Below are 17,133 nucleotides of genomic sequence, written 5' to 3'. Positions count from 1 at the left end.
CCGTTTCACAAAAATACAGTGTTTACAATACAAAGTGGCATTATTTACTGAACAAAGTGACACTGCTTGCAAATCTTTGCACTCACTGTTCCCTTCAGTGTGATCTAATCCACTAGATAGGAATACAGTGAAGTCATGTCATTTTGTTGACATGCAAGCCAATGGCAGCCAGGGAGAACAAGACGGATATATAGTATACACACCTCATTTTTATTAAAAATACTCAAAGGAGCAAGAAAGAGGAGCAAGAAAACCAAGACAGAACGGGTATTCATGTGATATTTCGGGCCCTATATCAGTAACTGCAAGATTCCACTGAAATTCCAGTTACAAAGATACATTTATCGATTTAGCTCTGTGTTTATGTTTTTAGCAAAGGGCAATGTGATCAGCAATCTGATTGGCGCTGGACAAGAGCTTCCTTGATGTAGAAGAAAGCTCATTGGTCCGTTTTCTGGGGGGCGGTGCTTCGTGTTGCTACATCACCACTTTCTATCGTTCGGGAGCTGCAAAGTGGAAAGTCCCTGTCAAGGGGTCTTTAATCAGAGAACGGGAATTAGGTTTGTCAGTTTAAGTGAGAGATATCAATAATTTCGCCACTTTACTGCCTCAAGAGACATCAATTTGTGTGAGCTCGTTTCAGTCGTCGCTTTAGCTAACGAGTAGATGTTCTTCTGCGAGTGCTAGCTAGTGTTAGCAGGCTAGCTCTTTGTGTTGCTAGCTGATAGCTGAAGGATGTTTTGTTTTTGTTGAACTGAACAGCCCTCCCGTCGTCTGGGAGAGGAGATTTATCAGCTGTGTATGGAAAAACCCAATCGATTGTCTTCACATCGCGCGTAACGTTATTCACTGAAATATCAGTGAAAGTGGCCCGTGGAATCTACTCTGTAGTAAAGCGACACCGAGAGAGGGGAGAGTTTGAAGAGGACGGAGATGGGAAACTGTCTGAAATCTCCGACCTCGGATGATATTTCTTTGCTACACGAATCTCAGTCGGACCGGGCCAGCTACGGGGACGGGGCTGACCCCGACCAGGAGCCACCGCCCCCCTATCAGGTAACTTTGGTCAACTGTGGAGACCAACGCCACGACCAGCTGAGCTTTGTTTTTTTCACAAGGTTGACAATATTCAGTAAATCGGTGGACTTGAGATGCTTGGTTAATTTGGTGTTTTGTGGCACGTCTGGCCCAGTTTACCAGTCTTTCAGCTATGGCCGCCTTACAACAGACTCTGTATAGCTGATAGAGAAGGAGAAGACACCAAAAATTGATGACAAACAGACGATATGAGAAGCTAGGCCTGCTGTTTACAGATCCAACAACACCCTCGGCCAGCACCAGCAACCCAGCCCATTGACCCTGTCTCCTACTGGCTTTGACAATAATCCTCTTTGTTATATCCGAAAGTCCTGTCTCTGTCTGTCATTTCACCGCAGTCATAATATGATTCATCCTTCATTGGTATGATAGAAGCACAATATCATCACCTAGTCTTCACTCAGCACAGTGAATCATGCAGTTTTGGCTCAAATTCAGTAGTGATGAAAGTAACAAACCTAGGCAGCTGTAACTAGTTCATTTTCACCCCGCTGTGTTTAGTCATAGAGCCATATGCGCAATTGACATATTTTGGCACAGAGTATGAAATGTATTTTCTTGGTCCTGAAGAAACAAACCCTAGTTCTCCTTTTAAAATGGCAGTTTTGTAAAGGAATGACTGTCATAACTTTGTCAGCTGCTTGTTTTAGTGATCTCCCCAGGGCAGCAAGTTTGTTTTTTCGGTGTTATTTCCAGAATTAGATCACCCACTGACAGACTGGCCATGCTATACCCATAAATATGATGTCTGGTGTTACCCTGCCCTTGTATGTTTTTCTGTGTTAAGAAGTGGCTGGTATGCGTTATGTAAGGCCTTGGCTGGGAGTTTGCGTGTTACTGGGTTAAGCCAAGTCTTATCTGTAGATTTAAGATAAGTGTTTTTAAAGCATGGGAAACTGAAGGCGATCTCAGGTCAGTACAGCAGGAGAGTTCATGGCTGATTGGAGAAGGCTACTTAATTGTTAAAGTCAGATAGCCTATTAGATCCAACAGATTCCACCAACCAAGTGCAAAAGCTATGTTGTCAGTTTGCTACAACAGTGTTGAAATCCTATCTATCAGGTTGCTCAAGTGGGTACAGTCACTCTTTCTGTTTCAGTCAGCTGTTGTCTTTTGGTCTTTCCATCAAGCCTCATGTACAAGATTTCCTGAGTCTGTGCACCCATTTTGCAAAATGATTTGTGGAAAGCATGGTGTAAAGCTGCCACTTCAAAATAAAGTTTTCAGTTATCATATGCATATCCACATACACATTTACTTTTTGACTTGAATCATATTTATTGGAAATTTAAAGGAAAGTCAACGTGAAATGTAAAGGGAAACTCTCGGCAGTCATTTGCAAAACATATTTGATTTTGTGCCACTAGATTTTGAAATGTAAAAAACACTGATGATTGGCTTGCAATTCCCAGATCTAACAAACTCTCAACACTGATTCTACATGTTAAATTGACTTGGATCTCCAACTGCTCCTAACCATCAGCCCCCAATGCATCTTGACCAATTACCAGTGGTGGTGTAGATGGCCTGTTTTGGCCTTTAATGCCTCTCACTTAACCTTAAGGCACCATTATTGATTTGGCCATCAGAGCAGTGGTGTTTTATGTACACTTGAGTGTTTCCTGGTCACGTTGCTGTACAGGTCATGATTTTCGGTCATTATCAACTTGTTATCAGAATGGAATGTAACACAGAAGGGATGCATCAGGGCACAGTTAAAGGACCTATATGTGACAATGACACCAAGCGTTTAAAATGGGTACTGCAGTCCAAATTCAAAATATTGGAGAGAGTTGTCTCCCCCCGCCCCCTCCTCCCCAGACTCGAAGCTCACGCGGGTTGCCAGGTGAAAACAGAAAGAAAACAGACGCAGTTTACATTTTCAGAGATTGAAGAGCGTGAAGCTAATCAGTATGATAGATAGTGGTAACATGGAAGACAGGACTCTGACTGCTGGAACTTCTGCACCAAAACAAAACAAGAAGCCTATAACAGACGAGGCTAAAAGAGCTAAGAGGGAGGGGAGCGCGACACCCGGAGCTCCCGGGAGCCCCGCGGATCGTTCGGCTTGAAGTTCCCGTTCCCCGGCCCCCTGCAACACGGCAGACCGGAGACTCCGGTCAGGCTCCTGTACAGCTACTAAGCTACGGTATGTAACCTAGCCTAGCAAATTAGCTTCACTTTGTCGGTACATAACCAGCTGCCGACAGAGAGTGGGGGTACAGAAGGGAATGAAACTATCATAGTCTATCATATCATACTTACATTTGTCAGCAGACCATGGTGTTCCTCATATCCAGTGTGTGTGCAGGTTGTAATCGCGTCGTTTAGTCTGTATTTGGCGTCTGGTTCCGACGTCCTGTGTCCGGTTCATGTGTCCTGCCTTCTGCCAGCTTGATCGGCCGTAATCGCCACATTTAATACAACTCCATACTCCGATTATGTTACTTGATTTGTGTTTAGTCAAGTTTGTTAGCGGTAGCATTTTCCATTAGCTGCAGCTCGTAGCATCAGAATAGTAAATGTTGGATAAGATATGTTCACAGTCTCCATCTCTCAAATGCATCTCCAATATTTACCTGTATTTTACCACGGCTCTGGTCATGGAGCTTTTTCGAAAGAGGACAAGGCTTTTTAGGTCGGGCAGAATCCATCTCACTTGATCCAGTTCGTTTGCTTGCTTCCATGGCTGCAGTACGCTGTGTTTGCGTGCCAATTTGTTTCATATCTGGCAACCCGGGGTGTTGAAATGGGCAGTGGGGGGAATCACACAGGCCAAAGCAAAAACAGACGTTCCTCACCGGAATGGAAATTTCAAAGGAGAACATACTGGCTGTAGCATTGTTGTCGGAGAAGCCGGTATTTCAACTTAGCATGTTTCCTAAATCTCTGATAAGATATCATGGTCATTTTATGATTTAGTACAGTAAATATATTACATATAGGTCCTTTAAAGATAATGGCAGAATTGGGGCCAGGATTCCTTGTTACGCCTTCATTTCTAGGTCTTGCCAAGAGTATGTCATGTCTGGTGTGACGACAGTATGTAATTAGGCTAAGCCAGCCAACCCCTGTATGATAGAGAGAGATAGAATGATAAATGACGCACTTGGACCTAACCCTGCTTAGGACATAGCCTAGTTTCCACAGAAGACTAGGCTTTCAGCTGAATTCAGAAAGTCATAATGCACAACTTGTTCACACTGATACGGAAAGTGTCAAAAGAGAGTTAACTAACTAGTTAGAACCTGCTTATAAAGAGCTCTTTCAGACCTGCCAGGTCTTAAAATCCTTTCTCTTTAGCTTCGTGACCACAGTGATCAGCACCTTTAGCATCTGAACCCAGTCTGAGAACACAGGTCACATTTTTTGGGCTCAGCTCAGCTCAGCTCAGTTCACTTTGAAAGTCCTGGATACATTTGAAGAGGGACTGAAGGGGGTGGGTAAAAACCTTTAAAATGGTGTCTGTTAATTTTAGGGGGCGCCAAAAACGGATGTGTCTGTCAAAAACGGATTGAGCCAATGTATTCTCTATGGAGCTGATACATTGACAGATGACGGAGAGCGAAGGGCTGTCCGTCTTTTTTATGCAGCGTAGTCCGTATTTTTTGTACGTCAAAAGCTTTTGTTAAACTAGTCATACATAATTTTCCATTAACTGTTCTCTAGCCCCCTTTCAGATTATCCACCTGCCTTTTTTCAGAACGCTATTCCTCTGTTTCACATTCCAATTCAAATAGGAACCTTTTCATCCATTTCTGCCTGGCATCCCCCTCAGGCTTAAATAACCCAGTTTCTGCTTAAGGTCCAAAAGTAGACTAGTAACACCACAGTCCAAACAGTAGGTTATCCTAATACCATAAAAAATTCAAGTTCATTTTATTGTCATACGTGTAAAAGAATGCAATGAAACACATCATCACAAACTTGTCTCCGATCCAGACACTCATTGGATATCGACAATACATATAGCCTACACTGAACATGAAACAATTTAACTGCATTCCCTTTTTCAGACACTCATCCTGAGGCTTATGAATGTCTGTTCCACCTTGAACTTGTCTGTCAGTCTGATTCCCATCAGACTGTGTTTCCTGGGAATCCGTGGTCGGCAGTGATTCGGAGGAGGTGGAATTCCAGCGTCTGGAGCTACCCTCTGCCATGCCAGGGGCTGCGTGTAGTGCCGTTGTGTAATTTCCTGGCTGAAAAGACGCGGTGCACAGACAGGCTTTCTGCACTAAAAGGCTTGTTTGAGTCATAGGTCTAACAATGAAAGGGCCATATGAGGACCCCAGTTCCCAGAAACTAGGCACAGTGACCTAACTGTTGGAAGGGTGGATAGATGGATGGATGGTGATAAGCTAAGTGGATGAGATCAGTCCTCTGAGCCCACCACTTAGACTAGTAGACCATTTAACGTCTTGTCAAAATGATTTCAAAGTGTGTGTGTGTGCATGTGTGTGTTGTTGTCTCCATTACTTTGGGAAGTGCAGTTCTGTTTGTGGTTGTAATGTTGCGAGGGCAGTTGGTGTTAGTGTGTGCCCATGTGTCGGCGCGCACAGATGTGTGTGAGCGCTACTTACAGCGCGTTGTGTGTGTCGAGTGCGGTGATTTGGAAAGCAGCTGGTGAGAAGAGTGCTGACTCATCGCTGTGGGTCTGGGCTACAGCAGATAAGGCACCCTTGTGTGTTTGCATTTGAGAGTGGGAAAGAGTGTGTGGGTGTGTGTGTGTGTGTGTGTGTGTGTGTGCGCGCCCCCCTGGTATGACTAGAAATGTCCCCTTCAACCTCATCCCCCTAAGAGATGGGAGCAGTGACAGGAGTTTTTATTGATCACATTCAGTCTGGCACAAAGGCCATTATGCTGCTGTCAGCTTGCTTTATGGCCTGACCTCATTGGCTGGAACACCTTGTAGACATGAAAAGACCCACTCTGTGTGTGTGTGTGTGTGTACGTGTATGTGTATGTGTGTGTTTGCATGTATCTGCAGTTGCTTCTCTCTTAATGCACTCCCCTTTTCAGTCTTTCTCACATTTATTTTGTGTGAGTGTGAGGACTAGAGGGTAGAAAATGATCTAAGACACAGCAAAGCAGCGCCTGCTGTTCTGGTCGAAGACAAGACTAAATCTCCCTTCAGAGGGGTTAGTAGTCCTGGGGGTACGCACAAACACACACACACACAAACACACCCACAAACAGTGTTGTGTAGCAGAGTCTATCACCCAGACACACTGCCGCGAAGATGAGAAGGCTTGTTGTCAGCAGTTTGCTTTGAGCCCATCGAACTCTGTAAGAGGAACTGAGGCAAGAAAGTTTACTTTGGAGGTGCTTTCTAATTAGCTGTCAAACCAGGAGAGGAGAGGAGAGGAGAGGAGAGGAGAGGAGAGAAAGCATGGGAGATGGGAGGAAGGGAGGAGGAGAGGAGATGAAAAATTAAACGAGAGTGGTTTTCTGAGTGGTTGTGGCTAAGCTTAAAAAAAACTATGGGTCATTTTCAGCACATCTGTGAGTGTAGTTCGGGACAACGTGATACTTTTCAACACAACATCCATGAAAAGAAACGCACGCTGTATGAGCATACTGTATATTGGCAATAAGACATTTTTATAACGTGTTGTTGTGAAAAGTAACAAGAAAATGTGTTGTCCCAAACCACACTCACAGATGTGCTAAAAATCGCACAACTTTTTTTTTTTTTTTCAAGTGTACACGCTGCTGTGGTCTGCTGCCTTTTCACAGTTTCCATTCAGGTGGTCAGCCTCCCGGCTTCGGCCACGGTGGGGGAAAGCAGGAAGAGAGAGGGACTTCCTCATTTTGTTCAGATAACAGTAATGTGTTGGACAGATGAGTTACACTATGCACTCTGTTTTCCCAGCAGGCACCAGTGAGTCATTGAGATCAGATATGGTCTTGAGTTTGGCCATGTAAGGCAGTGCTGCACCCCAACAGAGAGCCCTTATGACGAATTACCTACTGTTTAGTGCTGATGTGGTAACAGGAAAGTGGGGGGGGGGGGGGGGGGGGGGGGGGGGGGTACAAACAAGGCATTGTACTGCAGGTCAGTGACATAGTCTGCCGGCTTTGGCTGACACATGGTGCTACTCGGCCACACAGAGGTTGCTGTTCCTGAACTCTCACCACAAGGGCCCAGACCACTGAGTCCTCCTCTTTTCTCCTCTCCTCGACTCCTTTTCTCACACTTTAGTTCTCGTCTCTCCCTCCGACCCCAGCTCATAAAATCACTGGAGCAGGAGGTCAGATGGGGGTCGGGGTGTTTTGTCGGTCGATATATTCGACTATGCACTATTTGCAATTGGCTTTTAACGACAAGATGTACGATTAGGGTATGTTCTTTTTGGGTTCCTGAATGATTTTTTCCCCCTCAACTTGCACTTGTTTGTTTTGCTTTTTTGCACCAAGATAAGTTTACCTGTCAGGCCCCAATACTAGTTTCTGTCTGTGGGTTGCTGGACTGTGGGTTCTTTGTGTGTGCAAACATTAGTGCTAATACTCTGAGCCTACATAGAGCCGGTATCGACTTCCTGCTTTTACTAGACTGATGAAATAATGTGATACACACACATACCATTACGCTCACACTGTCAGCCTATCCTGTTATCAGATAAACATCCTGTAATGCTAATGTCCATCCTCCTCCCCCTGTTGTTGCCTTTCTTGACTGTGTGCATATTTGTGTGAGCGGCTGAGTGCATGCCTGCCTGTATTGTGTGCAGGTGTCTGCAGGTCCTGCTCAAGGATTTTGTTACTCTGCAGTCTCTAGACAGAGGGCTAACATTTCAGAGCCTGTGAGCGCTTCGGTTTCTGGTGTTGTTTCACCTTAAGTGCACATTGATGCTGCTTAGGTTGCACCACAGAGTCAGCCACCAATTAGGGCAAGTAGATATTTCCTGCAATGCATATGGTTGATTTATAGAAGATTGGCCAGGCTAAATGTGAGAATTTTCTTTTGGTAATGTTCAATGTCCAATGGAGGGATTTTGCCCAGTCATCATGCTTCCTGTCTGTGTGGGCCTGGCCTGGTTTCTCATTCTTCATAAGGTTGGTGCACACACACAGACACACAGACACACAGACACAGACACACACACACACACACATACACATACAGCCAGGGGGGACACTGGGACGTTGGGTTTTGTTGATCAGACCTTCCCTTATCAACACGGTAGAGAATGCTTCATTGTGAAGTGTGTGTATGTGTGTGTGTGTGTGTGTGTGTGTGTGTGTGTGAGTGATGTAAGCTCTTGGATCTGAAGTGTAAATATCTGGGTGGAGACCAGAGCTGTTATTGAACTTGTGGGCTGAGAGTGCCTCTATCTTCCACTTTACTACTCTTCTTTTTCTGGATTTCCTTCAATTAGTGATGGATGAGAGATAGGGTAACTATCTCCGTTCATGAGTATTTCTCTCTCTCTCTGCACTCATTACCCATCCTCGATCTTCCTCTCCCTTCCCTTTCTCCATTAGCAGCCCGGGGCCTGGCAGGCTGACAGTTTCTGCTGCTGTGTGCCTGGCTCAGCTGCCTACAGCATGCTTGGCAGAGGAGACCAGGGCCTACTTTGGCTCAGGTCGCTCCCTCTCTGTCCCTCCCGCCTCCCTTCTCACCCCGCCACCCCTGCTCTCACACTGTCTCTCTCTCTCTCTCTCTCTCACACTCTCTCTCTCGTTCTCACTGTTGTCTTTCTGGTCAACCCAAGGTCACCTAATAAACAGTTGTCACATCCCAGCTGATGGGAGGAGGGAGGCATATGACAACAAAAACACTGCTGACTACTGCACAGTTGACCACCCCAACACACACACACACAGACACACACACACACACACACACATGCTACAGCTGCTGCCCCCGCTCCCTCGAGCCACTGTCTGTAGCTTTTATCCCCGCTGCCTGGCTGCCGTCTGTTTTTGACACAGACGAGGGGTGTGGCTGGCAGGAGAAAGGCAGACTGGACTGGGAGGGACGGCCCAGCGCTTTGACAAAGCCTCAGCTGCTAAAGCCATGCTGACTCATGGCTTTGAACGCTGCGGTGCTGAGAGGCTGCCTGCTAGCTAGGCATTGTTGTGCATGGGTTTTGAGTAGTGACCCAGCCAGCTACAGTAGGGCAATGCTTCTAACATGTTGAATGCTACAGGCCTTCTAGCAAGGGAAAAAACATGGGAAATGGAGAGTTGCTCGTTGCTGCTAATCTCAGATGAAAACTGTACAAAAACTCTTCAAAAAGTTAGCTTTTCAGGGATTGAAAACAGACCTATTTTCAAAGTAATGACCATGCACTTTGAAATTGATCACACAATTAATTTTCAGTAGGTTTCTAAATAAAGCACTGCACATTATGTTTCAATGTAATTTAAAAAAAAGACTATAATTGCAGGGTTTTCCCATGATAGCATTGTCATGTTATTCTCATAAATTGCTAATGGAGTTATTCAGTAGCCAACAGTAGATGGCTGTAGTTGTACTGGGCTGCTCCCAGCTGTTCATAGGTGTAGCTGTGTGCATAACAGAGCATTACTTAAGAGGAAGGTCACTCAATCAGCCTACTCGGGGTGATTGAGTGTTTTGACTGACATGAGGGTGAGCAAATAATGACAAAAACAGTCTATGCAGCGTTCTTAAGGCGTTTTCTTGTAACAAGCCATGGTCTAGGTCATTAGCTACTTACTTGCCATCTGGTGAAAATAGATCAGAAGGGACAGGTTAGTGTAAACAGCGTGGTGTCAGATAGATTTTCAGCTCACTTATCAGAAGCCGCCACTAGGCTAACACCTATCTGATCCCTCCAGCTCTTGTCAAGTGTCTTGTGCTTGGTGTCAAGAGGTCGTCTCTGGAGTGTGGATATACAGGCGGTTAATGAAGGAGCTCGCTGGTTGCCGTTTGAGTGGATTTAGCCTAATCCACGACCTGGTTGTTGGTTCCTCTGAACTGCCTGACGTGAAGGTATGGTAGACAGGAGGAGGAAGAGGGAGTTAATGGATTGAAGGATGGACTGAGGGAGGGAGAGGAGGAAGTACACGCAGCATGAGAGGCCGCATGTAGCAAGAGATATATGAATATAAGGTTGAATTAATGGAGGGAGGAAAGGAAGGAAGGAAGGAAGGGAGAGGACGAGGCAGAAGCACTGTGATAGACTGCAAAGTGTGAGGGACGAGTAGAAGAATAGAAGATTGGGTTTAGAGAGGAGCAGGAGGTGCAAGTTTTAGTTCGTGTAAACCAAAGGGAGTTTCCTGTTAACCCAAGCATAACGGGTCTGCTTTGAAGTTTAGTGCAGGCAACTTCTAGGGGCTTACCAATTTTAAGCTTGATCACATAAACTTTCGATTTTCGAATAAGATAACACTCCCCCAGGAAAGTTGACAGTGAAAGTGTTTTATCTTGCTATAGAGCTTTCCCAGAGCTCATACTGCAGACTCTTTCATTACACACACACACACATTAGGCTCATACTCTGTGGTGATCAAATCCCAGTCAAGTTCAATTCATATATAAACCCTGTTTTATAAAACAAGTTTGTTAAGTCTGCTAAAGGCTTTGCAGACCATTAACGATTCAACAAGTCGGTTATGCTTTTAAAAGGTATCAATAACAAGCATTTCTCATCTCCAGGCAAGTCAAGTAAAAACACCCACAGCTTTCTGCCTGTCTGGACTAGGCATGCGGAAATACTGCCACCTACTGGCCTATATAATATCTCCAAAACATGGCCAGAAATATTGTTGGCTAGTAATTATATAATCATTGATTACATTTATTATTAACAAGTAGTCATTGTGAGCATTTCAGTCTCACAAGCCTTCTTTTTTAGAGGGATACATATTTAACAACAAACAACGTGCATTGGATTGTGAAACTGTCTCACAGTCAACTGAGTAGTTTCAGTGTGTAATAAGCCGAGGTGAAAGCTTTCCTTCAGGGTGAGGGATTGACATAGTAAAGCTTATCACTACTGCATTGGCAGGTTGTGACATTCTTCTTCTCCTCAGTATTAGAACAAGCTGCTTATGTCCCAGTTCAGAGAATTTGTTTGTAACATAAATATGCCACAATATAACCAAAGGGAAGTTTCATGATAAGGTAGTGGTTTCTTCTGTTGGTGCTGCCTGGTAGCTGTTCCACGTGTGTGTTTACTGTCAAACAATGGCTCCCAATAACAAGGGTGAGGTTTTACTGTTTTTATTTCAAAATATCATCTCACAGTGCTAGAATAAAGGGTGGAGACAGGTTGGGTAAGCGACTCTACTAGTTATGAAATTGAAATATTAGTCTTAATGCAACATGATGTATTTCCTCACAGTTCTCTTTCAGGCTACAGACCAGTTCTCTGTCTAACTTTGTCTCTGAGACTTGCAAACCGGAAGTGTACACTTGTTCACTCTTCACTCAGCATGAATTTCATTGCTAAATGTCAGAGCTGTAGTTGGTCAATGCAACAGGTTTTGCTGGAGGGTGTCTGTGTGAGCCAGTGGTAAAGAATCATTAGTTATCATGTGTATGTTTGTCTCTGTAAATCCTCCCTTCAGGAGCCTGCCTTTACCTACCAACTAACTTCATGTTACAGAATTGTTTGATGTAGGTTAAGCAGATGACTGTTAAGAGTCTAACCCTGGCACATGTTCTCCTCCCTCGCTGCCTGCAGGAGCAGATCCACGTGCCTGTCTACCACCCGACGCCCAGCCAGGCCCGGCTGGCCACCCAGCTGACAGAGGAGGAGCAGATCCGCATCGCCCAGCGCATCGGACTCATCCAGCACCTCCCCAAGGGCGTGTACGACCCAGGACGGGACGGTTCTGAGAAGAAGATCAGAGAGTGAGTAGAAACCCTGGGTGGTCAGACCCAGCTCTGGGTCTCAGTGAGTAGGGAAGCTTCTTCAGCTGGGTGATCCATGTCAAGTAGGGTGCTATAGGTCCTTAAAATGTCTTCAATTGAATTATCTGAATTCCAGGCCTTAAAGCAATATTCCACTTAGTTTTAACATGGGGGTTATTTGGCACTTGACCACCATGAAAACCAGAATATAAACTACTCACCATGATTGAATGCAGCTGGATGAGTTTGTAGCATTCAGATTTTTACTTTCCATTCATTTGAATGAGGCCACGAAAATAGCCTGAAAACAGTCTAACATGTTGGTGAACAGATTCAACAACATATCCCGCTTTTAAGTAAGTAAGTAAAGTAAGTAAAATTGTATTTATATAGCACCTTTCAAAACCTAGGTTACAAAGTACTTTACAAAAGACAATAAATCAGTCCTGGGTCCATTGTTATTTTGCATTTCTATTCTTGGTTTACACAGAAATTAGTATTTAAAAAGTAGATCCGGTCTCCCAAACAGGAACTACCTCTCCTAAACGGTATCCCTCCTCTTCTATCAATAAAAATGCGATTTGGCGAAATTATGTTCTAAAACATTGGACGTAAAACATCGTCTCCTCCTACACAAGTCTCTTGTATAGCCGAATGAGATGTTTTGGCATTTGTAGCTGATCACTGGCATTATCATTTAGCAAAACTGAAAATGCAAGTAGGATGCGGGGGGGTTGGGGGGAGGCTGGGGAATCTCTTGAAATTCCAATGGGGAGTTTTTGTTCCAAAATAGAGAGTACCAGCCAGAAAGTGAGTTTTGAAAGCCAGAAATCTGAGCATCCGGTGAAGAAATCATTGAGTCATTCATATTTATCAACAAATTCATTTTGTTTCATTTTGTACTATGGGCCAGTGAAAATCTTAAACAATAAATCAGATGCACTCATCTCCAAACCTTGCTGGCATGTTTAGTCGCAAATATACGGGGGCTCTGAAAAGCATGACCCACAGTGGGATCACTGGACAATATATGCCAGTGTTTCTGAACTGCAGTCTTTCTTAACATGTTTTTTCTCCATTCCATTATTCCCTGCATTTTTGTGTTGTCCTCTTGCCATCCCTAAGAAAATGTAGCATTGAGTTGAAAATGAGTGTTTCTGTGCTCCCCGTTGCAGGTGCGTGATCTGTATGATGGACTTTGTGTACGGAGACCCGATCCGGTTCCTGCCCTGCATGCACATCTACCACATGGACTGTATAGACGACTGGCTGATGAGATCCTTCACCTGCCCCTCCTGCATGGAGCCTGTGGACGCCGCGCTGCTCTCCTCCTATGAGACCAACTGACATGCACACGTGCCCACAGACACACATGTACACAGCTACAGACCGGACGCACACATGTACACACACAGATGGACATGCACACACCTTCCAGCCTGTTTGACGGGGAACCCATACCTTGGCTTAGTCATGAGGTCAAAGTTTGTGATATTGGCTCCAGACGATAAATCAAAGTAGTGCAGGGATGATCTTGTTGTGAAGACTCTGTGCGTGTGTGTGCGTGTGTGTGTGTGTGTGTGTGTGTGTGTGTGTGCATCTGAGTTCCTCAGTAGGCCTGCTGGACAGGATTGCATGTGGGAAGAGAGTGGAGGGATGAATGGAGAAGGGCAAGGAGAGGTGGTGTTAAGGGCAAGAGCAGGAAGGAGTGGGAGGCACGAAAGGAGAAAAGAAGGGAGGCGAAAGAGGGGGAGAGTGTGAGGATAGACGCGTTGAGGCCAAAAGTCAGCAGGAATGGAATGACTGTTAATTCTTATGACTAAGACACATTTCCAACATCCGCTTTTATACACACACACACACACACACACTCTCACACACTTCCCTTATTTACTCCCCACCGTTGAAATGGACCGTTGAATATGCGGGAAGAAGGACATCTGACCATCATTAGGCTGTATATTGTGTTTCTTGGACCGCTGAAGCCTGATAACTGGAATCTCATGCAAGACGGGGGGAGGGAGAATGATTGCCCCATACAGGATCCCAGGACCTGCCAGACGTTTAGATCTGTCCCCATACAGACGCCTGCTACAGACTCCTATCTGCTGCAAAGACTGCTAGAGACGCAGACATCTGATTTAAAGACAGCTACAGACAGACTTCAGACTACCGCCACAAAGGAGCAGAAGTCTTCTGCGGATGTACGATAGGCCTCCACTTGTCTTCTACACACAGACCTGGAGCTGTCTGTCTGTATAGATCTCTTATGAGAAAAATAAGATTGGTTGGTTGATTGATTTGCCTGTCCTGTGGCTTTGTGAAATCTGTTCTGTATTTGTTTTGCGAGTCGGCATAAGGGCTCTGTTGAACCAATATTTACCAACAACACAGAAAAAATACAACAGACTCGGCAAAGGGAAGTATGTGCTTTAGTCACTAATGTGATGTACAGTATAGCTGGCATACTATTGCTATCAAGCTATATACTCTTCATGGCTTGCTGAGTCACAGTGAGTTCTCAAATTATTGGCCAAAGCACAAGCAGTTTCGTAGACCGGTTATCAAATGAGTGATGCACACACCATACACACAAATCAGAGAGATATTTGCACTTCTTCATTGGACTCGTGAGAAGAGTTCAGCATATGCATTCAGTTCAGTACTTAACGTGGGAGTGAAGTATGTGGTTTGTTTTACCCGCATACCCATTATCAATACAATGTTTTTCAAACCTCAGTGATGAAAGCCACAGTCTCCGTGTCCCAAGAGTGGCTCACAGAATGTGTACCTGGTGACATAAACTAAACTACTGACTTAACTCCAGAGTTGACACCCCTGTTATATTAACTGAGACTCCTGTAATTCCAAGGACAGGTGTTTGACTTTCCGGTCACTTGACAGAAAGGATAACTCGTACCATGTAGACCTGAGAGGAAACATCCTGTTCTGTAGTAGGAGGCGCTTGGCTCGTTCACAAAACCAGACCTAAAACAAACACCCGTGGAAGCGACGGTTAATGCTGGCAGATGATATTATCAGGACGCTGGTGACAAAGAGCAACTCTGGTCATGGGTTGTGTATATGAGATAGGTTTGAAGTGGCGATGAGCGAGTCTGTGTGTACAAGTGAGGGTGTGTGTGTACCTAATGTTGTTAGAACTGGCAATTATACATTGCTGACAATATGTTCTCCTCAGTTTAGAAAGGCTATGTCTATTCATAAGTGAGACACTGTCAGTTTTTCTTGCATTGAAAATTATTTTCATGCACTACTTCACACACTGACGTTGAGGCCTCAATCTACCCGATTTCCTCTTGTCATACTCTAAAATGTCTCTAGCCCAAGTCACCCAGTTTACGATGAAAGCACAAAGACATACAAACGTTAATTTCTATTTTCTTCCTCCCTGGTAACTTTGACATTTAAGTGAGTCAGTAAGACTCTCAGTAAGAATTATGCAGGACATAGTGTAGTAAAAATATTACTCATCTTAGCTCCCCCTGCATAGAGGGCATGATACAGATCTGACACTGAGTTTGAAAACACGCCTTTAGTGATCTGTGTATGTGTCTGTGCGTACCTGCGTGTGCGTGTTTGTAGTAGGCCTTATTGCCTCTGTGTGTGTGTGCGTGTGTGTGTGTGTATTTGAAAAAGATGGGGGTTGGGTGGGGGGTGGAGGTGGCAGTAAGCACCTTGGTTTTTGCACAGTACTTTTCTCTAATTTACTCTTTATGTTGTACATTTTTCTCCATCATCAAGGTGGAGCTTCATTGCCTTAGGTTACATGTGAGTGAGGGTCGTTATCGGCTGCTAACGTGTGGAGAAGAGTCCAACTAACTTCAAGAAACAACAGGGGGTTTGATACACAGACAATTTAGACTGGAAATGCTGCTGGCAAGCTGGCAATATGCAATAGTGCTGGATAGTTACACAATCATTGTACATGTCATATTGTGAAGAATAGGTGTATCGTGAAAATTGTCCAAGTTCAACTACATTGTCACAGAACAAATAAATGAATTGTCGGTGTATCACAGTGTTTGGACCAGATTTCTGTCAAATCATCTGCCTTTCTCTCCGAGAATTCCTGGGATTATGTAGCTGGTTCCCAACGGTTTCGTCTGCATCCTGCACCAGTCCTGTGGTAAGACAGCTGGCCAAGTAAGTGACCACAAGTATGGGTGTTGGATCCAAGGGCAGAAGGCCAAACCTTTTTGTGGAGTGGGGGAAGTTTTGATCTCAGTCTGGACGCAATAAACGCTGGGTTGGGCTCAAAAAGAAAGCTAAACAATGTGATTGTGTATGTGTCTTTCTATCTTTCCATAGCTCCCCCAAAAATAATCAAAGAAAAAGTTTACCTTAAAATTGAATCCACGTACATATCCTGATTTATAACACTCTGCTAAAGCTAGAATCCAGAAACTACAATCTTCGATGAAGTCATTAAGAAACTTTCTGGAGCTGCTCTGTTGAAAGTGAGTGGGAGGCTACCTTTGTGAACTAGTTTGTTTGAGCTTTTATACCCAAATAGGCTTTATTTCCTATGATATGCTAACAGCTCTGATTAGAAAAAAGGTATTCACATCCCCAGAAAATGACCCTGGAACCTATCAGTGTCCACAATGTTGATCTGCCATCCACTGACAATGGAACAGCTCCACAATATGACGCTTGATCACAGTTTAGAGCCTTGACTCTTATTTTGAGTTTTGGGATAGAATATAATCCAGGCTAAAAATGTCAAAATTCACAGGAATGACAAGTGAATACTGTTTTAGGGTGGATTTTTCCTTTATTACAGGATTAAACAGCAAGGTTTGCTGATATGTGTATGGGGTATGTGTGTTGATATGTTTGCGTACGGATGCTTGTTAGACTTTTCCTTGTTTGTAAGCATATGCATATGATATGTACTACAGGCAAATAAATAGACAATGCAATGGAACATTATTGCCAGTTGGTGTGATTTATTTCCTGTCAGGACACTAGAAAGGGAAGAATGCTAGTTTCATTTTTCATTCATTTCATACAAATCCGAGTGTTTGACATCTGTTAAACAAAACGTCTCTACCTACTAAATACAATAAAATACATGTTATTTATTGCTCTGATTACACATGGCATGTATAGTGTTCATGTAGCTATCCCTAAGTGATATTCAAGGGCTGTAATGTGGTTATTACCAGTATCATTTTGTAAAATTC

At 44.2% G+C, this 17,133-nt stretch overlaps 1 protein-coding gene across 1 annotated transcript; it reads left to right on the top strand.

Moving 5' to 3' along the window:
• The first annotated feature begins 503 nt into the window (after nucleotides 1-503).
• On the top strand, nucleotides 504-16,874 carry rnf11b (ring finger protein 11b). The gene is made up of 3 exons (XM_071921831.2): nucleotides 504-1,056; nucleotides 11,757-11,926; nucleotides 13,102-16,874. The coding sequence occupies exons 1-3, from the start codon at nucleotides 934-936 to the stop codon at nucleotides 13,271-13,273; spliced, it is 465 nt and encodes a 154-aa protein (XP_071777932.1). The 5' UTR covers nucleotides 504-933; the 3' UTR covers nucleotides 13,274-16,874.
• The last annotated feature ends 259 nt before the right edge of the window (nucleotides 16,875-17,133 follow it).

Source organism: Centroberyx gerrardi, chromosome 9, assembly GCF_048128805.1.
Source record: "Centroberyx gerrardi isolate f3 chromosome 9, fCenGer3.hap1.cur.20231027, whole genome shotgun sequence".
Lineage (NCBI taxonomy): Eukaryota > Metazoa > Chordata > Actinopteri > Beryciformes > Berycidae > Centroberyx > Centroberyx gerrardi.
This window is presented reverse-complemented; position numbering and strand designations above follow the sequence as displayed.

Excerpts from the sequence above, each read along its gene's own strand:
- rnf11b (XM_071921831.2), top strand. The coding sequence starts at position 934 with ATGGGAAACTGTCTGAAATCTCCGACCTCGGATGATATTTCTTTGCTA. Across the intron at positions 1,057-11,756 it reads AGCCACCGCCCCCCTATCAG|GAGCAGATCCACGTGCCTGT; the intron begins GTAACTTTGGTC and ends CGCTGCCTGCAG. Across the intron at positions 11,927-13,101 it reads TCTGAGAAGAAGATCAGAGA|GTGCGTGATCTGTATGATGG; the intron begins GTGAGTAGAAAC and ends TCCCCGTTGCAG.